General features: G+C 39.8%; 3 protein-coding genes across 3 annotated transcripts in view; all 3 read right to left on the bottom strand.

The window, feature by feature from the left end:
- LOC106649312 (homeotic protein proboscipedia) overlaps positions 1 to 4905 on the bottom strand; it is a 32561-nt gene extending 27656 nt beyond the window's left edge. Inside the window, exon 1 of the mRNA XM_023463514.1 lies at positions 4605 to 4905. Within this exon, the coding sequence (XP_023319282.1) occupies positions 4605 to 4905 (301 nt within the window). The remainder of the gene's footprint in view (positions 1 to 4604) is intronic.
- Positions 4906 to 21526: 16621 nt separating this feature from the next.
- Positions 21527 to 23129, bottom strand: LOC106649242. The gene is made up of 4 exons (XM_014366545.2): positions 23055 to 23129; positions 22659 to 22934; positions 22284 to 22577; positions 21527 to 22218 (listed from the first exon to the last, which is right to left on the bottom strand). Exons 1-4 carry the CDS (start codon positions 23097 to 23099, stop codon positions 22015 to 22017), a joined length of 819 nt encoding a protein of 272 aa, XP_014222031.1. The 5' UTR covers positions 23100 to 23129; the 3' UTR covers positions 21527 to 22014.
- A 427-nt stretch (positions 23130 to 23556) lies between these two features.
- On the bottom strand, positions 23557 to 24522 carry LOC106649031 (the record flags this gene model as incomplete). The annotated part of the gene is made up of 3 exons (XM_023463513.1): positions 23557 to 23970; positions 24052 to 24345; positions 24415 to 24522. Coding segments are annotated over 3 exons (816 nt in total), but the record flags the coding sequence as incomplete, so codon positions are not given.
- Between the last annotated feature and the right edge of the window lie 2356 nt (positions 24523 to 26878).

The following is a 26878-nucleotide window of genomic DNA, read 5'->3' as shown; positions in this document are numbered from 1 at the left end:
TAAATCAAAGCATCAATTGAAAACTCGGCGTTGGCGAAGGCGCGCGCGCGTAAGCTTTTGGCTCGCAATAACACTTGAGAAAAGCCGTGCGCGCCGCTGTTACTGTGCAGCAGCAGCGCGGCAGCTCTATATTTCGCTCGCTCACTCACTCGTTCTCTCTCTCGCCCATCCAAATAAATCATGGCATCTGTCACATGGCATCATATAATTCCGCAATTCGCGAAACGTCTCTGCTTGTCTCAAATTCATTAAACACGAGCGCATACAGCAGCAGGATATACGTAGTGTATAGCGAGCGAGCGGGTGCGTGTATATCGGAACTTTGGAGCATTGCACGTGCTCGGCTCCTGTCTTTCTCTCTCTATACATTGTGTATACATATAGGAATAGACGGAACGAGTACACGGAACGAGCGATAAGTACGATAATGAAGATTTTGTTCCTTTTTGTCGTGGCGGAGCTGCGAAGATCCTCGATGCCCGTGTTACACACGCGGAGCGATCTTCGGCGTTGTCGAGCTTTACACGCCGCACGCAGCATCGTTACCGTCACGCGCGTTCTTGGCTATAAGATTAATTTCGTCGCCTCTCTCTCTCTTGCTCACTTGCTCTCTTGGTGTGTGTATGTGGTGCGCTACAGTCTCGTGTACGTAACGCACAGACTGGGGCTAACGGGCGAGCCCAGAGATATACGCATATCCTATCGCGTGTGAGACATCGAGGGTGACTAGGCTCTTCTTCCTCTCTTGCTCTCAGCTCGTAGCTTTATACGCTTGTACATACGCGTACACATACACACACACACACACTTTGTCTGGCTGCTAGCTCTCGCACTGCCATGGAAAAGGACGAGGCAGATGCAGCAGCAGTAGCAGAGGCAACTACTAGCTAGTAGCTATCTACTACACGCAGGGATTAATTGACACATCGAGGCTTCGCGCGCCGAGTGACTGATGACCTGCGACGACTACGACCACCCGGAAACGATGCCAGAGGCGCCCTTCTGCCGGAAAAACGAGGCCTTTTTTGCACCGGATCGCTCCGTACACGAACATGTACGTAGCAGCGCGTCTATATAGCCTGCGCGCGTATATAGGAACGCGCGAGTAGTTTGTGCGCTCACGGGTCTTTTGCTCCTTCGACGTTCAAGACGTTAAGTATTATACTCTGTAGTAGGCTGCTGGCCTAGGGAGCAAATAACGAGCTTTGCAACGGAGGAGCGCCCACGCAGCAGCCAGAGATAGAGTGACTTGATTAGATGGCCGCGCGCTTGTGTGTATCAGCTCCGACTGGCCAAAAAGTATTAAACTGCTACGCGCGAGTGATATGAACACACACGAGCTGCCAGCTCGTATAATCATCCGCTGGGCATTTCTAGCAGCGGTATACGCTGATGCGAGTTTGATACTAGCCGAAGAGGCAAGAGGCCGCAGATGCCGGCCGCTTCGCTCGGATGATGATAATTTTCCTACCGAATTGTTTAATGTGAATGAAGCTCGACGCCTGCAGAACTGGTGTCTTTAATCAGTGGAGCTTTAGACAGTAAGTAGCGCGTCGATAAGGACCCAAGTACTTCTTGACTCTTGAAATTGAACGGAGAAAGAAAAACAACAACAGAGCGGAGAAACGAGTCGATGAAAAATTATTGTTGCCCCCTGAGCCAGGCTAGGGCGAGATCGTCAGCGACATCGGCGTTAATTTGCGGTAAAAACGATTAGTCGGCAGATGCTTAATGTAACGTAAAAGAGTCGCGTGCTCCGACGTGTAACTATACACAGTGTAGTCGTCGTCCTCTTTGCGACTGCTGCGCACGTATTTATATCTATATGGCTGTGTTGCACGCGCCTCGACGTTTCGCGCGTCGTTTCGCCAGTGACTTATGACTCGGCACTCAATTTACACGGATGATTCGAGCTCTCTCTCTCTCTCTCTCTCTAACCTTTGGCCTGATCGCGACGCCTACAAACGCTTAATCTTAACCGGATTTGTGTATTATGCGTTTGCGTATGTGTTCGTGTCTCTTTTTGTCCGTGTGTGCGTGGGTGTTACGATTGCCGTGCAGAGATCTCGGGCTCGCGCGCAGCAGCAGCAGCTCTCGACCCTCGTGCCCCATAAAGTTAGCCCCCAGAGAGAGAGAAAATAGCGGAGCGAGCCTCCGCGCGCAGATATACATGTACATACCTCCCTGATACGTGTAGGTATTGAGAATCGGTGCGTTTTACTGCTTGTGCCACAGCTCTCTACATAGGTATAGCCGCACACACTCACTTACACACACACACACATAAGAGCTCCGAGCTGGAGTATCCGCGGCTACGAGGCGAGCACACGCGTATAGATTTATGGCAGCGGCCCCGATAGCTCGGGCAATAGCCAACAAGTTGCCGGAAAACGATCGACGCGAGCCATATACCCCGTCCTACATGTACCCATATACGATAATACGTGCGCGAATATAAGCGCTATATGCTTGAGAGAGAGAAAGCTCGTGCCAATATGTGCCTCCGTGTATGAGCGGTGTCGTCGATATTTCTATAAATGTAATCCTTATGTACTAGGTACTTTGCTCCGATCGGCTTTTCTGCTTGTATGGGAAGTGCACGCCGACGTCGAGTGGACGATTATTTTCTTTATACGTCCTTGTTACACGATAAAAATTTGGAATCGATGAGTGTCGATAACGCGAGGCTAATTCGACCATTGATTATTTCGCTACATCAATAATTCTTGGCGAGAAATAGTTATCATTCAATTTTTCGCTTGCCTCGAGACACGAAAGTATTGATGTACTTTTAATCGTCGCAGCTAATCTCACGAATCATCAACAAAGCCATAACTACAGTCGTCTTTTTTCACAGTTATTAAAAAGTTTTAATCTCCCAAACATGGAAATAATTATATTTGAATAAAAATTTAGTTTGACAACAAAGAACACGAGTAAATGATAACTTTTAATTTGAGGTAACGATGTTTTAAAATCACGCAAATGATAACTAATTTTTTTCCTTTAAAAATTTCTATGAATGTGCACCGCTTTTTTGTGAACAATACTTTGAGAAACAAATGATTAATTTGAACTACATAAAAGCATCTTATTGGACGAATACATTAAAATTTGCGGTTCGCGCTAAAGTTCTGAAGTACATTATTTTTATGCTTCTTACTCGAAAACCGAAAGATGCGAGTATTAATTTAGATTTAAAAAACTAGTTTCAAGAGAGCAACACACGCGGCGAGCGATACACTTCTTCTCGCTTGCATGATGAATGAGTTTGATTGATCATACTAAACGCCAAAATTGGCTAATTATTCTTGAGAATGTATCTTTACGGAAAGTGACAGTTGATATTTAATCAAAGGCGTATATTCGTCTATCGAGTATATGGACGCGTACACCGATCAAGTGTCCGTCGGAAGCACTCGACAAAATTAAAAATTATAACTTCAAAGTCATCGTTCCGATCGGCCGCTTTTTTTTCACTATCTGATCATTAATTAAGCGCGCGGCATCGTATTCAAATATATACCGATAGCATATATGTGTGAGTTGTCTTTCACGCGCGACCACCCATTATCGTCGCGGTGGTTTTTATTTCTGATTTTGACTGATACCTCCGATTTCGTGCTACGAATCAGTGGAAAAATGACGTTGTGCATATATCGCGTTTCTATAAAGTACAGCTACCATAATATCCGCGCGTGGAACATGTCATGGTCAACCGTAAAAGCCACTGCAGCGACGGTTTCCTTTTTAAGTGTCGCGCGCATGAATCGCAGCCTTTTCAAATCGTCGCGTCGCTTGTCAGAGCTTTACGGATACTCGGTGTCGCGAGTTCATTAATGAACTTCAAATGCGTAGGCGGGTTGCGTTAATTTATATGCACGCGAAGAAAAGACAGTTAAACGTGACAGTAGCCGACGACGGGACAGTTTAGATGTCCATTAAGTCGTTTGGGTTATAGTATTTGTGAGTATGTCACACGAAACACTTGTATACACAACGAATTGTAGAGGGCAAAAGTAAACAGTCTGGGGGGAATTCAAGAGTATTGCTCCATGAGCGCATATTCATCGAATAAAATCAAATAGTACATTAATAAGAATTGTTTGCTGTACACAAAATGTACTGCTCAGGCATTGAAACATTACTTCGCTTCCTTACGGAAATAATCCTTTAGAAAATTGGATAAAAATTCCTTTTTATTTAATACGTGATTAATAAATCACTTTTTGGCCTTTTTAATCGCCAGTGATTTGACATTATGCGATTGACGTCACGTATCTAGCGTATGATAAAAACTTTAATAGTTCAGTTTTTGATTACATTGGCCATTACTCGAAGAAATTGCTCGATATCATAAATAAGATTTGATTTTTACGCCTCAGAATTTATTCTTTTGAATATAATGCTTCAGCATATTATAATTCTATGGCTTATATGAATAAAACTATTTTTGCAGACATGAAAGAAACATCAAATTCCTATTAATATTGAACTAAATAATTGATGTTTCATAGATTTCTCGCAAATCTGCCTAACAATTAGATCTTCAATCTTATCAAATACAAATTTTAATACTTTTGCATGATGTTGATGTGTTATACCTTGTTGGCTGCTCTTCCTCGTGGTCTTTTTCTCCTTCATCCAGGGATACTCGGGCACATTGACGCCCGACGCATCCTGCTGGACTCCGTGCGGATCCATCATCGCGTGGTAGCCACCGGAATGATGGGCACCTGGGCTCATGGAGCTGCCGCCGGGCGAGTGCTGTCCCATGCTGCTACCCGTGGCCGTTGCGTCGGCGCTCATCATGAAGTCGGCCATCGACGGCTGGCCAGCACCGATGCCACCGACGAAACCAGCCGCGGTCTCTGCTGCGGCGGCGGCTGCGGCCGCGGCCTCCATGGCTGCCGCGGTGGTCCCGGGCAGAGCCGTCCCGGCCACGGAGGCCAGCCAGAAGCCCGTCGAGGCTGCGCCGCCGCCGCCGGTAGCGTCGGGCGAGGTCTGCTGCAGCTGCTGCAGGGCCGACGCGGCGGACGGCGACGGCGAGCGGGCCTTGAGGGTCACCTCGGCGTGATGGTAGCCGCCGACGCCGCCGCCGCTGGCCGCGACGACGACTTGCGACGACTGCTGCTGCGACTGCTGCTGGGCCACCGAGCCGAGGCCTGGCGCGCCGCCTCCCGCGCTCGGGTCGAAATTCTGCAGGTGATGGTGGCTCGCCTCGTACAGGTGATGGGGCGCGGCGTAGCTGCTCACGTCGAGCGGTCCCTTGGCGGTGCCACGCATCAATGTGTGTACCAGTGCCTCTGGAATCGTTGAAAATGTTCTGTCGACAATTTTGCGCGCAACCAACTCACAATGACGATTGTCCGTGGGCGCGATTTTTGTAACCCGATTCAAATTGGGAGCGATGACATAATTTAGAAAATCGGACTTATATCTGGGAAACTCGATGCAGCTTTCCAACACTTTGAGCTTGCGATCGTGAGTCTTTTTAGAAAACTGAGTTAGAACAGCGACATAGTTTGATGCACGATCACTGTCATGTACACGATCACCTCGACTTCTGAAGTTTTAATAATCACAATTATAAAAATTTACCCACACTGCATGAGCTCTACCTTTTGTTTGACGTTGTATTTAAAATCGAATTATTAGACGCACTTGTAATGGACTATCTTTAATATTGCACACCGTTGGCGCACCAACACGTTTTTATATATGGCCTGGCAGTCGTATCTCTCCTCATCGAACCGCACTGAAGCGAATACTATATTCTATACTCGAGCAGCGCACACTAGTTTATTGGGCGGAAACAGCGCGATCGAATGGAAAAAATCGACATGGAGCACACATATCGCGATAACGCGCACTGCACATTCTTTTGTTCGAGCGTCGGCGAGTCGAGAGCACTATCGATTGGCGAACGACCTAGGTAGGCATGGAAATAACGAAGCATCTTCGAGCACGACGACAACAACAACGACGACGAGGAGGAAACGCGCTGCCCCGAGTTAGTAGCTGCTGTCGCTGCGTTAACTCTGGCATGTCTTTTACTTCTGCTGTCTGGTTGCAGCAGCAGTCGTCGTCGTGTACACGACGCACACACACGCCTCGTCGAGTACACACATTTTCACTGTGTGTGTGTGTGTGTGCTGTGGGTTGCACGATATAAACGCGGCTCGCTGCTTTACGCTTGCGTGCACATTCACGCATACATGTGACGACACACGCGCGCACACACACTCTCGTACACACGGACACACACAGAGACAGGCAAGTGGCAGCAGCAGCAGCAGCAGTACGTCGGCTGCGAAACGTGCGTGCCGAGGAACAGAGACCGAGGCTGCTCGGACGCTCGCAAAACGCGCCAGAGCTCCGAAAGGAGAACCAATGGGCGTCCGGTATCAGGGTACGGCCCTCCCGACGTAGGCGGTCTCGCGCGTACTCCCAGAACCAAAAGAGGAGAGACGGAGAGAGAGCGAGGGAAAGAGAGAGAGGACTCGACGCTGCTGCTGTATATATATATTATACGAGCATATACTATCGTATGTAGGTAGACCCAGTCGCGGAGCGCGAGCCAAAGAAGCAGGGAGTATACGCGTCCTCTCGCGAAGGCTGCATTCGCGCGACTATACATACGAATAGCCGCCAAGTGTGCGCGATCTCTCGGAGAGGCAACGGTGTGTGGGCGGGACGATGCGCGGCGCAGACTTTTGCGCTCCGGCTCCTCGACGCTGCCCATGTTGCTGCACACACATACGCTTACTGTGAATATACACACAGGCAGACGCTCTCTGTACGGTGCACGCAGGCAGTTCGTCGGCTCGTTCGAGACTACGACTATATAGTGGGGTTTCAATGCCGAGCCGACGAATTTCGCGCTGTCACGTGCCTGGCCAGCAGCACCAACAGCGGACCACGAGGTTATTCGTCTCCTGCAAATATGATTCTTACTTTGGATATTATTCCTGGTCAATGTGGCTGAAATTTATCGGCCGATTTCATAGCTACTTTACGAATGATTCGATTGGTGGGAGAAAAAATTTTCAAACAAATTTATTTTTCACACGTAAGAAAAATTCGTTGTATCGTATTTTGATATTCTAATCGGTCAAAAGGCAGAATGACTCGCGTCGGAGCTCTGACTACATAACATTGTGGTCAGTCAAGAACAACGTAAATTTGAAAGTGTCTTTGATGCTTACTATCGGTCAAATGCTTTCTTCACAAAATGTAATCCTATAATCGTGTGAAATTAACAAAGAATCGTGACACATTATTTTCTGATAAAATTTTCATTGCAAGTGTTATGTCATCAAGGTTCATTGAACTCTAGAAATTATTGGATTTATATCAGATAAAAATTGATACCACGCTGTCATTATAATTAGAAAAAAATTGAAACTCTGATTTCTCAAGATAACGACGATTATGCACCTCATAACATGGAAATTTCGAATATTTATTCACAAATCTTTACACGCTTCATTTTCATTTTACATAAAAATACCCAACAGACGATATTTAAAGAGCATCAGTTTCTAATAAAACAGTGCAGGTGATAACATATAGAAGCGCATCCTTTTTGTCTAGATTTATATATTTATATATACGCGCATCCTATATCGCGTGTGTGTGTGCATGTGCGTGTGTGCGTGTGTAACGGTTGCAAGAGTTCAGAGTGCGGCACCGGCTGCAGCATTCTTATGGATTGACAGTGCCACGCGATATTATGTACGCTGCAAAAGATGGGCTAAACGCTCGCCGATGACAGATTACTCTGCGATCCGCTTTGTGGCGATGTTCTCATTTGGACAGGCGATTTGATTGAAAAGTTCATCCTGCGTGCGCTCCTAATATTTCTATAGATATATGTGCTCGGTCACATGCGCTGCTTGCGGAGACCGAGTCGGAGCTCCGAAATGTGTGGCATAAATTTGCAACGCTTTTTTCGGTGAACTATATATGCGATATTTCATACGAGCCGAGCTTGCGAATGAACGAAGATTTGTATACGTGCCGTTAACGAATAAAGTTGGGAAAATTGTTACGTATTAGATGACTTTACTCAACTTCTCTGATATTTGTCAAGGCAATGATAGCGAGCCGAATATTCGCACTTGACGCAATATCCGAGGCACGGCCCTCTCGGCGCAAAGAAATTCTGCAGATTCATTGCGAATCGTTAACAGCTCGATATCGTGCGGTAAGGTCCGCAGATAGTATTTAACGTCGCTAAAATTGGTCGAGCAGCTTAAACTGCAACGTGTGTCGAAGAGTTGTGCAATAAACAATTTCAGGGAAAAATTTTTGGCGGAAAAGGGGCAACGCATGCATATATATTCGATCTATCAATAGGTAACCGAGAGTAGCAGCAGCAGCAGCGCTTAGGTATATGTATATGCGAAAGGGAGTAGGAGCTCGCGAGCGGGCGAACGGGCGGGCAAAGTGTCGCACATCTGCCGCCAAAAACGAGAGAGAGAGAGAGAGAGAGAGAGAGAGCGAGCGAGAGCTTTAACTATACATTACAGACACACGATATGTCAAAGTCCTATACTTCATATCGGCTGAGCCATTTATTAAAAGTTTCATCGTGAGCACGCGCGCGCTCACCTCCGCATATATACGTATATTTATACACTGTGCGCCTTCTATATACATCTAAACAGATGTCGTTATACTTTTTCTTTGCAGACATCTCGCAAGGTATATTATGTATGTGCCGCGCGCGCACGATAAGAAGAATTTCGCTGCGCCAAAAACAGAATAAAGTGCGCAATTCGATATATAAGTTTTACTTCGTGAAAGGTAAGCGAAGGTCCGACCAATTGTAATCGTGGCGTTCGCTCTACCGCGCTTGCATGGGTTTGAACATCTCATTTGTTCCGCAAAGTATGCATCCGAGCTTCTAGGCCATTTGAGGTAATACAAGGTTTTTCAATTTTTTTCATGTTAATACGTCTTTGCATACAACCCAAGCCCCAGTGTAAATAGTACAGAGCATTTGGCACGGGTATACGAGAGTTGCCTCGATATTCCTTAATGTACGGAAAAACTCGATATGGATACTGTTACGATCGACCCACTTTGCGTCGAGTTGCGCTTGCAGACGATACGGTACAAGTGTTGCTTTTGCGAGGCATCGAATTTTCCTTCGAGCAATGATTGGAGATATCTGAGTGTCGATGACGACAATATGCATGCACGAGATTTTTTTCAAAAACAGAAGAATACCTCGTCTCCGAATATGATTATTGTTGAAAAATTACGAGAGCAAGTGTATTTCATAAACTTGCAATTTATTTTACCACCGGTAAAATTTGTAGGATAAACAGCACAGATGTGTTCTTATGCTTATAAGTTTTATATTGACTATTGCAGGTGTACAAATTTGTTCAAAAATATTTCCTTAGAAACAGGACTACCACAACAGGAAAATAAGCATCTGTTTCTCTCGCCCAAGGTAAAACTACTGAACAATTAATGTTCAGTCAATTTTATTCAAAACCTCATTACAAAGTATATTTAACGTTTATTTTTACGATTTACCGACAAACAGCATTCATTATGAGTTAATACGTAGATCGCATTTCTAAATATACAGCATGACAAATATCGTCGCAGTGCAAAACCAGTATATGTACCTCGCGTTTGTTTGTCTTATGGACTTGCTTCGAGTGTGTATGCGCGGATCAATGTTCAACGTGCGCACATTTATATAGACTGCGGAGCAGACAGTCTCACGGCTGTATGAGCCTAAGTTGAGCGTGCACTTTGTACATACTTCTGAACAGAGTTAAGGAGGGCGCAAATTTCCTTCCCAACCCCATTACGAGACTTTCTTTTATCCCGGTGCGTACGTAGCGCGCGCGCTTAGCCTCGAACTTTATATACACGAGCTGCTGATATAGGAGCCTCGCCGATTTCGAAATGAAGTTTTATATTAAGCTTCGAGCTCTCTTTCTTCTTGTCTTCCTCGCTCGATGTTTTTTTCTCTCTCTCTCTCTCTCTCTCTCTCTTTCTCTCTTTCTCTCTCGCTCGGCAGCTCCTCGCTAGTAGTAGTAGTAGTAGTACCAGCACCAGCACCAGCGAGCAGAGATAGAAAAGAAGACTCTCCGTTATCCACGCCCATTTAGAGAGCTGAAAGCTATCCTTATATATAGAAGGAGAGACGCGAAACGCGCGCACGGCTCGCCTGTGTTTTCCCGATATCCTCTTGGGTACCTACTTGTTATATACGCGCGCGTCCGGAGTCTTACCCCGCGACGAGCTTTTTTTTTTTTATTTTTTGCTTGGATTTTCGTCAAAGCCAAGATCGCTAACCACTTTCCTTTTTATGTGCGGATTCTATATCTTGTAACTTTCTCTACATTCTTTGTTTCGTAACTTGGCTGAGCGCGGCTTACCCGCGCTATCACTTGCAAAGCTCCGATTCTGTAAAATAATTTTGGCTATTCGTTTCCTTTATTTTTTTTTATTTTTCACGGCGAGATTTTGTCGGTGAAATTCGGAGCTAAACGTTGTCAGCCGATGGTTCCGAGCAATACCAAGGCAAAAGTGTGTATACGTATACACATAAACGTGAGTAAATGCGCGTATGGAGATGGTGACGAAGCAATTAAAAATAAAACCATCATTCATCGTCCATCCATGGCTGGCGGTAGTGCTGCCGCTGTTGCTGCTGCTGCTTCCAGCTCGAACAACGTCTGTCAATCAACGTGCATCAGTCAAAACGATTCACCCGCAGAGTGTGCGAGTGCGCGTGTGTGTCGCGTTTGAAGCTCGCTAGGCATCTCTCGTCCGTTGGCGCCAGCGACTGACGCGACTTCTAGGTATGTGTACGTCCGGTTGAATGTCAACTCTATTAAAACGTTATGTTCGTTGGTATATTTACCTTTTTTTTACTTCGGGATGATCTTTGACTTATAAATGGTGCATATTTTTTTTGTTTTTGTTTTGATCGTCTCTGTGAGATGAAACAAGCTCTGATGACAAACTCACAAAAGTTAGCGAAATCGAACATGAGCTTATGAATAACAATACCATTGGGATTGATAATTACAATTTTTTTTACGTTTTTCATCGAAACTGTTACGAGTAAATAAAAATTTATGCTAAGTAGTTTTAAACGCTATAATTACTATTCAAGGTCCGAGAATTAAAATATTAATTAGAAACTATACTTCAGAGCTAAAAATTTTAAACTTTAAAGAATAGCTTCAACTGTATCTTTTAATAGCAACGTCGAAGTTCGAAGTAAATTATTAAAAAAATCCATAACATTCAATCATCGATCATTTAATACGTTTTTTGAAACTATTATGAACCAGTTATTTAATAGAAATATATTCCTTTGTATTTCAATATTAAAATATATCAATAAAAAATAAATTGGCTAAATGGTTATGAAAAATATATAAATAAATTTTAATTTTAAACTTCAAATCTCCATTTGTTCGGACATCAGCTAGCATTGATTATCAATTGAACTCATTCGAAACTCTCGAGCTCTCTTACTTGAAGTAAGCTATGAAGACTTGGCATATAAATGCACGTCGACGTTTCCAGCTTAATGCCCACTTTAGCATTAACAAAGAAAAGGATCGTTTCTTGGTACATTGAAATAATCAACCTGAAAAGGAATAATACGCAGGATTCATCCCTCTTCATCCTATATATCCACTATTAATTTCTTCTTCCTGTGGGGGCCAAAAGAAAAAGATAGTGCAATTCCAGTCATTTAGCGCGTCTACCACGCATTCCTTTTCTCATCCTCCCCTTGCGTTTTTCCATCTTCAGCGTGTTCCGACGCGTTTATAAGTATATACGTATATATGTGTTTACGTACGTGTGTGCGTATATGCGAATCTCACGCCCTCCTCTCGGCACACTGTGCAGAGTATCAACTCGCTCAGGGTCGCTTTATCCCCATATCCTATTCAGTACTTACACGAGCCCGAACGTTGCGCTAAATATACTTCTAGCTAGCCGTGCAAATTGCCTCGGGCTCTAGATGAAGTGTAAGTGTGCTACACTAATCTTTGGTTTTGGTTTGCGGCTCCAATCCGCTCCGTACTTCACTTGAATACAATAACTTTTCAAATACAATTTCTTCCAATTCATTACTAATTCCTCTTTGATTTTTTTCAAAATTATTTTGATTAATATATCATGCATTTTTTAAGTTTTTCTTATTAAAGAGAATAGGATATATCCGGGGTTTGCAATTTGATATACTCAAAGAAATGAGGAAATTTTTCTTGAAGTAGTTAAAAGCTCACCGAGTTCTTGATAAAATTATTTTTCAAAAAATAAGACAGTAGGTATTTTTCTATCATACAGGAAATAAAATATCACCTGAAAAGTATAAAAATGCGGACGCTCTAGATGCAAAAAATTTTGGCATATGGTGCTAACCTCGAGTACATTGGATCGAATGAATTCGTGGACCAATATTTTATCACAGCCAGTGAAATATAAAAGTCGATCCTATAGGAGCTGACTTACTCATATAGTATTATAAATTCTATATTTTTAATTTATATGCTTTATTTGTTTATTCTTCTTTCAGTAGCATTATGAAAAATTTCAACCGCTATTGGCAGGACCGCCACATCAAGCAGTTACTGCAGTTGCATTTTCTTCTGAGCACCAACAATGATTTTTCGTTGGATAATGATCGTGACGTTGACATTATGTTGGGGCCAACTGGTGCCGGCGTCGTGCCTCATGAAACCAATCGAAACTTACTTCGCTAAATGATGCAAAAAGATTTTGGTGGACTCGACGGTTTCAAGAGAACGACGCCTAATATGTTGAATGAGCCCCTCACTTTGATTGCTTACCTCGAGTATAGTGTTGAAGTTCCACTATAATGCGAATCCACTATAGTATGGAAGACACATTTCTTTACATTTGCATTAGAATGCAAAAAATTTAAAATCGTGAAATCTGTCAAGATAATCGGTAATATAGGGATATGTATTAGTGTTTATGCGAATCTGGTATAACTGGAAACTTAAAAACAGTACCGATTCATTCGTCGATTGTCGTCAATCTCAATGCGTGTACTAGCTTACTATTGAACATTCATTAATGATTATTTTTGATAAATTTTAATAAAATATTTTATTAAATTGTATGTGGAAGTAGTCAAAGTTGATCTTATGCTTAGCTTGAGGTTGCGTTGATGGATAATGATCCATCGAAGAAAATGAAATGACATAGAACTTAGTCGTGTTAAGCCATCACTTAGAATCTTACGACAAACAGCTTAGATATCCTCAATGCTCTTCGCTGAAGGCTCATAGGCTGATACAAGTTAATTTAAGTGTTTTTGAGTATTTAACTGGACAAAGTACTTTCAAATGGGGTATTGAAAAAGGCTGTTATGCCTGTTTTCTGAAAAAAAATTTTTTTTCACTTTTTCAGCTTAATACTATAAATAGAACTATATAATTATTTAAGACCCCTTTGAGCCCTTAAGTAAAACACCGCTAGGTGGTGTGAGCTGGAATTCTTAAATCTCAAAAGAGAAGTACTAAGGTTTTGGAGATATTATTATCGGACATATAACAATTACAAGAAAAGTCTCGTTAGGTTTCGCTAAACTCCCAGCAGCAACATCTTTCGGCTCAAACTTAGTGTCAAAAGCTGGAACTGGCGGTGATATGTCGGACCCCAAAAAACTTTAATTTGAACTGTGATTATGGCTGGAAAAAGCTTCAATTCTTCTTTGCCGTTCTAAAGTTTAAACAAGTAAGGTGGCCGGACGAGTGGCGAGAAAAGTTGGCGCTCTTCAGACCACCAGTACGGAAGATGATGATGAACATGTATAACTCTTCCGTTTCATTTCTGAGGCACGAGAACTGGAGGAGAAAAGGTAAGCTAAAAAAGCTGCTCTTATTTATGAATTTTTAAAAGTAATTTAATATCTAACCAAAAAAACTTATGATAAGATCGAACAAATGTGGACACTCCGATCGAAAATAAGATATTTTACGGTTACGGAAAAATAAATTTGCGAAATAAGTTCAAAAATTTTGCTCTTACAGTAAATCCTCTTAATTCTATTCCAGCATTTCACTACTGCTCGTTTTAATCCTAAGATTCTTTTAGTGTAGTTTGAAATATAAATTACTTGAAACATTTTTTATCTTCTTTGTTTCAGGAAAGAATTTAAAACGGCTTTTCATTGATGCGAGAATGTATGGGCACAACTCTTCACTCGTCGAAACGGAAGAAGATGAAGAAATGGTTCAGCAGTACGAGCTTTTTTACAAAGCATACCAACTGCGTGATAATGAGTTTTTGAAAAACAAGGCAGCGACTTTCATGAATAAAGTGCGAAAATTGATTTCTCCAAACTGAAGCCGAAGCCGAAGCCCGAGCCCAATCGTCAAAAAACGCAAGGTAGCTGATGGCACACCCAACGCACCCAGAGTTTTATCGTTCTCACAAGCTGATGAAGAAACGGTTGGAGCTGATGAAAATCCAGAAGGAGCAGATGAAGGCGATCTAGAAAATGGTCTCGACGCCGTTATCGTGGAAGAAACGAAAGGGTCGAAGAAGCAGCAGGATGACAAGGACGCGGATGATATCGGCGATCCGCTATGCGGTCAGGACCGTGACACGATGATAATGTTGATGGAAGTCCACAAGATCAAGATCCTCAGGATACTGGCACAAGCGAAGCTGAACCAATTCGTTAATTGTCATCGGACGGATAACAATAACGAGAAAAGTCTCGTTAGGTTGCGGTGATTCGGTGCACTGCGTCGGTACGATAATGAGGAATCGCGGGTCTGACGTGGCAGCGGTAACTTCTGAGATTGGCCTCGGTGAAGTTGTGACTGGTAGAGTCAAACGGGAGTCAGCAAGGATGATCTCGTTCGTGCTTGAGAGATATCTTACTCTATCTGTAGAAGTGCTTTTGATCGCTACCTTCTGTAGATAGTATAAATTATCTTCAGATAATTTATTTTCAGATATTATCGAATTGTGGGATATATTATGGGATTTTTACAGGTGGATTCTAACCTGTTGCACTTTGAGGATTATTCATCAAGTGTTTATTCATCACTATCAAGCAAGGTATGGAGATGGACTTGTCCAAGACGCTTTACGCGTCGGACGAAGACGCTTTTCTTCGGATCGTGCAGACTTGGGGAGCCTCGGAGCACCAGCGAGCGTGCCAACTGAAGTGAGCTGCAACGCAAAAAATTGTGTCATAGGAAGTTGGCTGCATGACACGCGTTGAGCTAGCCGCCGAACGCGGTATTACAATCATTCAAAAAATGATTATTAATAAATTATGAGAAAAAATTGAATGAAAATTTTTGAAAAATTTTCAAAAATGCAGGAAAATGCAAACGCAAACTGACACCCTCGTAGCCCAGCTCGGGTATATTATTTAAAAAATTGATTTGTAAACCAGAGCAGTAACCCACGTAGCCCAGCTCGTGTGTTATTTAAATAATTAATTTGCAAAATCAAAAATGACACCTCGCCAAATATGACTTCGACAATTTTCAACTCTATAACTATCGATTTTACAAAAGAAATTATCGTACCTTTGTTTTGATGGTAATATGAGGTGACAATCACGAATGAGCTTGGCTTGGTATACTCATATCCGCTTAATTTTATCAAGTTACAATTCGAGACATGATAAGTATCGTACCTCAGAACGAAATCATCAGTCGAAAATAACCATTCGTTCTGAACAGATCGCGGATAAAATAAGTGTTAATATACATATATTATGCTCCGTTATACTAGAGCCGTTATAATTCTAAAAAAATACTGAATATGCGGCAAAAACTACCTATTTTGAATTTGTAGTGAAAACTATAACATCGTTTTTTTTTGCTCACGTAAAAATAACTTTTAATTTTCTGTTAACGAAAAAAACGCTCTTAAATGGGGACCAGTCAAAACTATACTTTATAAAAGTGTCCAGGAAAACTATCAATGCTACAAAAAGAGTAGAGTAAATTTACAAATTAATGAATTGAGTAAAATAGTGATTTTATTCCAGAATAAAAACTCAAGAGCGATTTTTTAACACAAAATAAAGAGTGGTTTTTTTTTGCTGAAAAAAAATTAAAAGTGAATTTTTTTCGTGGCCATAAAAAAGAAAAAAAATGGAAAATTCTAAAAAACCTAGAATATCTTCTTGCTCAACTTGCGAGTATCGAGTTCGCGCTCAAATCACCGGTAAGTAGTGGTTTAATATTTTGATAATTAAAAATTTTTCAAAATCTTGACGATATCCACCTGTGGTAAAAAGGTCAATGAGTTTAGTGATTTTTTTGAGAAGCAATTTTTTTATAAAAACTTATTTATTTCAAGTCCCATTTTTTAACGCTTAGGGATTAACATATTGAATATTGAGAATTTTAGTTGACAAATAAATTGTGCTTAAAATTTATAAAATTAAATTCTAGAACATTGATGTTGGAGCAAATAACAATCAATAATAATTAACATAATAACAATTTATACCAATTAACATAATCAATAACAAATACCCACAAATAACAATAACAACAACAAATTCTTTTTTAGATGACAAAGAAGCTAAAAAATTGTTCAATATTAAATTCGAGGAGTCAAGGGCTAGAGCTGAAATGGAAGCCAAGCAAAAGGAAAAAGAAAAGCCTCTACAACCAAAAAACGAAGGTCAAAGACAAAAAAAGAGAACAACCGGTTGGATTGACACAGCAAAATATAAATAAAATTACAATAATGAATCTCGCTCGACCTTATTCATGTTAATCAAAATTTGTAATTCTTCAATAATTTTATCCAGAAATTCGAGTCAATTAAAAAATCATTATTCTCTGTACTCTGTATACAATGGCTCGTAATTCGGTATACACAGGTGAATTCGTCAACGAGGTTGCGTCTGGTTTTTTCTCGGTCTGAAAAACATAAGGCTATTTAATTATGACTAGTGCAATTATGAAATTCGTTGAATCAAAAATATTTACCAGATTTTCCGCTTAGCATCATGATGATAACTGTATAAAGTAAAAATAAACAGTTTTTAAAAACATTGTTCCGATATCAAAATCCCTTGATGAAACCCTTGATGTTTTCATTCCAAAATTAATTATTTAAATAACACACGAGCTGGGCTACGTGGGTTACTGCTCTGGTTTACAGATCAATTTTTTACATAATATACCCGAGCTGGGCTACGTGGGTGTTAGTTTGGGTCTTGTAGATTAATTACTTCAACGATTCACGAGCAGGACTACGTGGATTACTGCTCTGGTTTACGGATTAATTTTTTAAATAATATACTCGAGCTGGGCTACGTGGGTGTCAGTTTGCGTTTGCATTTTCCTGCATTTTTGAAAATTTTTCAAAAATTTTCATTCAATTTTTTCTCATAATTTATTAATAATCATTTTTTGAATGATTGTAATACCGCGTTCGGCGGCTAGCTCAACGCGTATCATGCAGCCAACTTCCTATGACACAATTTTTTGCGTTGCAGCTCACTTCAGTTGGCACGCTCGCTGGTGCTCCGAGGCTCCCCAAGTCTGGGATCGTGGCTGATCTTTCACTAGACGCTCTCAAGCAGCTACCTGGCCAACAACTACTTACGAACTAATCACAGCTTATGAAACATACAGGAACTACGTAGCACGTGAAAACACATTCTATAAAAGTTTATTTAATTTCTTTTGCTACTTACAGCCTGCGTTTAAAAGTGAGTATATGAAATCGGCGAAGACACTCGTTGACTTGCTGATAGATATCAGAAATTATCTTCAGATAATTTATTTGATCTATCAGTTAGAGAAGCAAGGGCAATAAACCCTTCGCTATTCTTGTTGAAAGATCACTTGTTTTATCAATTAAACAAAAAAGAAGGCGTTGGGACATTTGTGTGTCAAGTCTGTCAAGACTGTCAAGTTAATAATAAGCATTTTCAGCCACCGTTCGTTTTCGGGTTACGAGTTTTTACAAGTTCGCCCCCTAGCGGCTTGTTTACATATTACATAAATAAACAAAAAGTGTGCGCTGCTGTTATAATAGCGCAGCATATAACAATATATTATTCTCCCATTCATTATATATTATAATCCAGGATATATTATTTCTCTAATTGCACTAGATATGTATATGGTCGATTCTCTGTGAAGTCGAATGGCCAAAAAAATTTTTTCATAGCACTATGTGGCATAAGTTCACATTTATGGCACGCTTTTCGATGGCATAAGTCGCACATTCTGGCACCGCTGCGTTCGCATCACACTCGCATACGCTCGTGCGCTAACCTCACTTCGCGCTACCAGAAGTGCGACTCATGGCTCGGAAAAGGGGGCATAAATGTGAACTTTGCACAGTACTATAAAATGTTGTTCGATACTCGGGCCATAGGGGACACTTTTCAGCCCAGCTATTAGGACCCTCGCTGCGCTCAGGCCCTAAACTACACCGTGCCAAAAAGTGTTACTTATGGCCCTTGTATCGAGCGCCGCCACGAGGACGCGAGAGCCGAAGAACGCCAGGATACGTTGAGCAGATGGCAGAGCCAGTGGGATAGCTCGACGAAGGGACGATGGACGCACAAGCTGATTCCGAACATCAGATTGTGGATGGACAGGAGACACGGAGAGGTGGACTACCACCTCACGCAGCTCCTGACAGGCCACGGCTACTTCAAACACCACAGCCAACGCTACGATCACAACGCTAGCGCAGATTGCCCAGCCTGTCCCCACACGGTCGAAAACGCGGAGCACGTTTTCTTCAACTGTCCTCGATTCGAGGAGGAAAGAGAGAGGCTCCATCGCCAGCTCCAAGAAGTTGCCAGGCCTGAAAACATAGTCCAGCTCATGCTGGTAGACGAAAAAAACTGGTCGGCGGTAGCCTCCTTCGCTCACTCAGTCATAGCAAGTCTGAGAGTCGAAGAGATGGCCAGAAGAAGATGACCGGACGATGCGGCATGAAGAAGACGCAACAACAACCGGCGCAAACGTGATGAGCTTGCTGCACCAGCCCAGCCTCTCCCCGCGAAGTAGTGCCCAACGGCGGTTCCGCGGGGGTTAAACAGGGGCAGAAGGAGAAGTCGATGGGCCACACAACATCTATATGTTTTATATCTTTTTCTTTTACAACTCCACCCACCTTACATAAAATATGTAATAACGGAAACTCAAAAATGTACCGAAATACATTTGATTTAATAAACTGAGCCCATCGCTACATTAAAGAAAAAAAAAAAAACAAAAAAAATGGCCCTTGTATCGAAAACTACTATTTCTGCAAATATGAAAAACTTGTTGTTTTCGATGTCAGATTTTTCTCAAAACAATTTTAGAAAAATTGGGGCCTTCTATGACACTTTTTCAAAGGCCCACAGTTTGCCATTTTAGTGTTTTTCCGAAATTCATAAAAAATCGCAAATATTTAAATAATTCCTGGATCAATGTAGAAATAATTCAAAGGTAAAAGTGCCCAGGAGCTTTTTTGTTGAAAATTGTCCAAACTTTCAGAAAAAAATCATTCCAAAGTGAGTGGAGGAACCTGTGAGGTTTTCCACCTTTTTTGCACATTTTTCAACACTTATTGTTGTCTGCATTGCGTTAAACTTTAAAACCCATTGCAAAACTTTATCAGGTAGTACTTGACATCTTTAGGAAGCTTTTTACATAGTTTTAGAAAAAAAAGTCAGGTTAGAACTCGATTAGATTTCTTGTTTTTTGTTTTTTTCAAGTTGTTTCTGTTTAATAACCCCACAGGTTGCTTCACTCACTTTGGAATGATTTTTTCTGAAAATTTGGACAATTTCCAACAAAAAAGTTGCTGGGCACTTTTACTTTTGAATCATTCTACACTGATCCAGGAATTATTTGAATATTTGCGATTTTTCATGAATTTTGGAAAAACGCTAAAAAGGCTAACTTTGGGCCTCTGAAAAAGTGTCTTAGAAGGCCCCAATTTTTCTAAAATTTTTTTGGTACAAATCTGACATCAAAAACAATAAGATTTCCTTATTTGCAGAGAGAAATTTTTTTTGTCCATTCGACTTCACAGAGAATCGGTCATATATTCTCGGCCTTGGAAATTCCTCAGCATCCGAGTCAAGAACATGTTTGGCAGCTCTGTGTCAAACTCGCTAAGTTTAGCGTAACTCACGCTCTTCGACATGCTTTTTACTCCAAATTCAAGCGAAGTATAATTTTTGGCAAAAAATATAAATACTTATTTCCAAGTACCCTCTGTGAAACCTGCGTAAGAGTTAATGAAAATGATAGACTAGATTCACAGAAATAAACGCTATGTCTTTCGGTATCAGCATCGAAAAACATAATAACTCGTTTGAGTTTTATCAATTTATCATTCGATATAACAGCAAGGATGGACGGAACGATATTATTACAAGCCTACATCAGATGCCGCAGCCTTTTATAAATATAAACGTGAAATTATGTAAGCCAATGCGGCATCGGCATTTTTTATTTTCAACAACAGCAGCATCAGAAGCAGCTCTACTCGTCCACACATAGCACATTAGACAAGCCAGCGTCAATTTTTCATCGTCGAAGCTGTCATTTCGGTTACTCGGAGTTGTGTAGCGCTACCAGTGCTAGACGTGCAGCAGGTAAGCGAGCCGTGCGGCAAGTCGCACATTTCCGGGGGCGGTTCGCGGCACACACGCTAATACACGCTTAGAGACTCGCAAGCAAGTGAAGCTGCTTGACAGTGGGCGCCCTTCTAACGACGTCGTATCTTCGGAGACGGCCGAGAGAGAGAGAGAGAGAAAGAGAGACAAGCTTGGCTCTTGTACTCGCAGGCTGAATTCGTTCCGTTATTAGCATAAGTTTTCTGCCGCAAACTACGGGAAATCATATATTTGCCGCACGGCTTACAATACAAATTCGCTGATCGTTAGCGTACACTTGTTTATACCGTCTTGATCTTCTGATTGCACCAAGCTTGAATATTAAGCAGCTAAGAAATTAATTAGCAAGAAGATATTCCTTTTATTGTTACTGCAAGCTTTCCAATTGTGACCGAGAGTAATTTTACCTTTATATATGGGTGTATTATTGAATATTCAATTGCTACGTCATCAGCTTGGTTGCGTCGCATTCAGTTTGTGCATTATTCGTTTTATTTACACGGCGAATGTAAAGTCAGGTATTACGTTACACAAGTTCATTAATTGAACGATATGTTTACACACGTGTTTGACTCTTTGACAATTATCGATTATTTTAACGCGATCGATCGTCAAAAATCAATATGGCCTACACTCGTACAACAAGAGCAAATTTTGTTTTTAATTATATTTTGTTATCGACTTGTCGATTCTCTAAGAAACCACGTGTATTGACAATGCTTAAAACTACGAAGACTATCAATCGAGTAGAGAAATGTTTTTTTAATTCAGGTGATCGAAACATGAGGAGTTTTTTAATTTGAAGTGAGTCTAATTCTTATCGTTAATTGAATTTTGAACGGGGTATAACATGAAGGGTTTAATGAAGTTAATATTTTATTTCATTTCATCTCGCCTCGTTTGGTGTATTTAATTGAACAGAACTCATAAGTCATACGCCCATAAAATTAGGAGTCAACAAAATTGTAGAAATGAACTAAATATTTGCGAGTTATTACAATGTACACGCGTGAGCCAAATACGCGCGTGAGTATACATCTCAGCGTTTTTCTCGTCGTTGTTCTTTGAAACGAGACGCGATTCTGTCCCCTCGCTTGTGCGAATCCATTTATCTGTCTTGAGTACGCGCGAGATTACCACTTCGTATAACGTCACTATTATCACGTGGATTTAGATCGATCAGTCGGTGATTTAACATATGACTGACAGCCATGAGTATTGTCGTGTCTGTTCGCGGTATAGCAGCGATCGAGACAATGTTAAAAGAATTAATTTTTCAATTTTTACCTCGAACCATTTGTAAACATATGAATTAGTACACCGTGATTGAAATTTATTTACTTTGTTGCTGAAATTATCAATTGTAATTAGTTTTTAAGTTTTTCATTTATGCAAGTTTGAACGCTATCAATAACATTATTTGATTCTTCTTCGATTGATTTGAAAGTTTGTTTCGTCATACATAGTGGTAGAGTATCTGGCAGAGTAGCAAGTAAATCTATTATTTCAACTGTATCAACTGCTATTCCTGGCAACTGTCGAAGAATCTTGAATCCTTCTTGGATTTTCGCCTGAAATTAAATGCAATCGAAATTTAAAATTTAAATTAACCATTTTAAATGATTTCAAAACTCACATCAAGAGTACACCTAGCAGCAGAAAACATTCCAACAGCATTTTGAACGCTTTGCATGCATTTTGCAGTTTCTATCGAAAAATTACTTACTGCATTAAGAGCAAAATCACTTTTTTTCGTAACGTCCATAAAAAGATATGTCGCTTTATCCAATTTTTCTGTTATGCACAAACTAGAATTGCTGATTAAATTAGCTACTGCGCTTCTAAAAGTATACATGACTTTCGTACAATCTTTAACATCGATGTCACTTGCTTCAGCTCGCGCTGCTAAAGTTTTTAATTGATTTTCAAACTATAAAAATAAATAAATAAATAAATGTTTCAAGAATAATTTTAAGCTGTTGAATATAAGTTTGATGAATTATATTAGTACTTGTTCATGAATGCATTTGGATGCTTCTTGAGCTGCAAGTAATCCCAAAAAACCGATATTTTTTATTTGATTTATTAGCTCATCAGCCCTTGCTTTTACATTTAAAATATTTTCTCTCACAAATTTAGCAGCATTCGTAGCAATATCATCTGCTACATGTCGAAATTGATCGAAAATCCAGTTGTTTGAATTTTCTGTGCTTTCCCACCCAACAGAAACAAAATTTTCAATATTAACATTATCACGTTCACTCGGAATAATATTCCCACTAACAATCTGAAAAAAGAATTTCCTATAATTTTAATACCATTTTTTTTAAATTTTAGCAAAAGAATGAAATTAACTGTACTGTTATGACTATCAGAAAAACTTTTTGAACTAATTAAAACAACTAACCTGATTTAAAACAATCAAAAATATGATAGTTTTTAATTTTGTCATGAATAAAAACTTGACTACGAATACTGCAAGAGAATCAGGCGACTTATGAATTCCCTTACCTCAAATATTATCGATACACCAAGAAAGCGTTTGACAATTAATTTATTACGATAGTAACGTAAAACACAGGTGCGTGTGTTTACACTTATGAGAGCTTGGTATCGCCTATTTTATGCTATGACTTCCTATTTCATAATATTTTATTCCAATAATTTCACATGCATTTTTTATTTTTTATTATAAGATTGAATATTGTTCAATTTTTATTATTTGAAAAATTACAAATTTATTTTATTATAAAAAATTGACTTTTATTTACAATCAATCTAGTTATAACTTTACCTATCTTATTACTCTTTTGCAAGAACAATGAGCTATGAATAATGACCATGATATTATTTATCTATAGGTTGAGCATCACAATTAATTTCTGCTTACATTCATGATTAACTTTAATTTAACCGAAAAATAACTTAATTTGTTCAAAAAAACTTGGTTGTCTTGTTGTGGTTTCAGGAATGAAATCAATTTTAACTGTTTCAGTATCTAGTTTATCATTGATTTGATCAGTTGAATTACTAGATTGTATTATAGAAGTAGTAGTAATTTCTTTTGTTACACCACTGTATTCTACTACGTTAGTAGTGGTGGAAGGGGTAGTTTTCTTTGCGGAAAAAATTCTGTCCTTCACACACTGGGTCACTTTCGCTAAAATGTCTCTAGCTTGTTTTTCCAATGTTAGCACAGCGTTAGTTGACATGCAAATGCCCATAGTATTTGGTAATGTGGTTGCCATTTCCACCATTTGCATAATGTCTACTGCTATGATAGGTATTTGTGTCAGCACAACAATGTCATTCCTGATTTTTGACTACACATTTAAAAAAATTTGAACGTAATTATTAACAATTTTGAAAAGATGGACATTTTAAATAACTCGCTTTCTACTTACGCTAATCGTGCAACCAGCAGCACCAAGTAATCCCACAACATTATTTACTTCGTTCAAACATTGAGCAGTATCTTCGGCAAATTGGTTGACTGCTTGGCTTGCAGTTACAGTTTTATTCTCAATCTCTTTTACCAATTTTTGACTAGTCTCAATTTTATCATCGATGCATTTGTTCGAACTGCTCAGCACGGCCACACCGGCATATCTAACACTGTTAGCCAATTGCATGCAATCTGACACATCGATATTATTCGTCTTTGCTTCATCAGCGAGTACTTTTAATTGTTCTTTGACCTTTAATTGTTAATTATTGACTGATTAAATCGCTTTTTTACATAAGTATTATAAACGTATTGTACATACCCAATTACGAATTTCGTTCACATTTCCATTTACATTATTTATAATAAAATCTGCAAAATTTTTAACTATAACTGCTATTTTCTCTGCTCGATTCTTTGCCGCCTCAATTTGTCCCTTTATAGCTTGGGTCGCGTTAACGGTTAGTTCATCGGCGTATTTTTTGAAGCTTTCTATTCTATCGCCAATAAAACCTCCATTGGCAACCTTTACAACAACAAGAAAGTAAAGAATAGAAATATTTGAAATAAAACTTAAAAAGGAAAATCAAAACCAGTTTTTTTCAAAGTTTTGACATTGGCACTTACACCACATAATATGAAAGTACTGAGTAAGAGAATTAACTTCATATTAAAGCTGCAATTGAAAATGCACAAGACGATTGAGAATGATTCGTCTTCTTCACTTGATGAATAAATGAAAGTAAAATTATCTTCATCTTTAATTATACTATCAGTTTTTTTGAAAACAATCGATGACATTTTTATGCCATTACGTTATCCTCAGCTGTGTTTGCATGACTCTGATGATTTTTCGCATACCATTGATTTTTGTTTAATTAAAAATTTAATGCGATTTTGATACGTTCACGATAAACCCAATTTTTATTGAAAATATCTCCATGGACACGTGGATCAGATTGAAAAATGTAGTAAACAATTCAATACTTAAAAATTATCGTAAGTGATTCAATTAGTATTGACAAAGTTCAGATTTTATTTAAAAATTGTTTTATTAATGTTCGAAAAAAATAATGGTAATATAATACTTTTCAGTAAATCTAAGTATACATTTTACGTGAACATAAATGAAATATTTTATTCTATCGATTTCGTTTGAAAATACAATTGAATCATAAGATTTCACTGATACAAAAAGTAGTTTTTATTTACTTTAGTATCATTCTTCATTCATTTATTTATTTTATTTTTATGCATTTATAACAAGAACATTCGATTTACTATCAAGAACTATCAAGCCAACGAATAAACGAAATTATACCCATATCGTGACTGTAGTACTTATTAAAGAATATTTATCAACACATGCTGAAAGTATAAGACCACACAATTTTTGACCATATTAATATCTATTCGGGGGCAGAGAGAAAAATTTACCTTGAAAAATTATTTTGTAGGGGCAGTGTTATAACTTTTGCGCTTGCAAACAAGAGTACCGGCTTGTGGCAATGGGCTCTACACACGCGAATCGGTATTTAGAGATCGTGAGCTATGTGTATATATACGCATATACATACGTATTGAGAAAGAAAGAAAAGCCACGTGATCAAGCGTACACTTATACTCATACGCGTATACATGGTATTTAAAATATAGACTAAGTCTGATTGGTTGAGCTGGCAGAGCATGTCATGTGTGGCATACGCCTACACGAGTCACGCAAGAAAAGGGCCGATTTGTGTCCCTGCATTATTTTTTTATATGTTGCGAGTTATCATTGTTATGCTGTTTTCTGCTTCACATTTTTCTATCGTGGAAGAATATTTTTTTTTTTATTTGCACATCAATAAAATGTTGCTGCTAAGTAGTAAATAGGATAGGAAACACAGTATTACTGGAAAGAACAATCTTTGCAAGCAAAAATACTTCATTATAGGTTTCGCTGTCAAAATTGACTTTACAGGGTAAGTAAAGGTCGCTTAAATTGAATTCATGCGTGAAACCTCTATAACAGCTCTAAATGTAAATATAGCGTAGTAAAGAGTTATTTTATCTAAACTTGATGTAAGAGAGGATTTTTATTCTTCAGTGAAGAATAATAGATTTTTACCAGAAAAAGAAAAGGTAAGAAAAATTTGGATCGAAAAAATTTCGAGCTGTACGTATCACAAACATGTAAACAGTAGAAGAAAGAATAAGAAGAAGAGTGAGTAAAAAATGCCACAAAATAGACGTACAGTTCTACGCTGTGTATAGCTGTTGCAAGAATAGAACGTGGTGCGCGGGCATCAAAGCAAAGAAAAACGAGGAAGCCAGCTAAAGAGAGAGAGAGAGAATGAGGGAAAGAGGAGAGAGTAGGAGAGAGAGAGAGAGAGAGAGAGTATCGAGGGCGCTAATGTTCCCCAGGCAGGAAGCGTCGTCTCCATCCTGCAACCCTAGCAGCAGCGGCAGCAGCAGCAGCTATCTCTCTGGTCGCTCTGCTCTGTTCTGCTCGCTCTCTCATACTCGTTCGCCTATTTTTATTCATCTTTATCTGTGAGACTCGACTCGGTTCCTCTCCATTTCCTCTCGAGGAGTCGTACGTCTCTCTCTCTCTCTCTCTTCTCTCCTGCACAGGCAAAAGCCCCCTTTGAAGCCACTGCGAATTTTGTATGTATATACGTATTACGGCACACGCGATCTCGATGCGGTGACAACAACGTGCAAACATTCCCGCTATTTGCAATTCGAATGACGCAAAACGCGGTCGAGGGAGTGAGGCAAACGTAGCATATACTATATCTGCT

The sequence above is a fragment of the Trichogramma pretiosum genome, unplaced genomic scaffold (assembly GCF_000599845.2).
Source record: "Trichogramma pretiosum strain Unisexual culture from Peru unplaced genomic scaffold, Tpre_2.0 scaffold110, whole genome shotgun sequence".
Taxonomy (NCBI): Eukaryota; Metazoa; Arthropoda; class Insecta; order Hymenoptera; family Trichogrammatidae; genus Trichogramma; species Trichogramma pretiosum.
The sequence above is the reverse complement of the archived record's forward strand: the minus strand, read 5'-3'. Positions and strand labels throughout refer to the sequence as shown.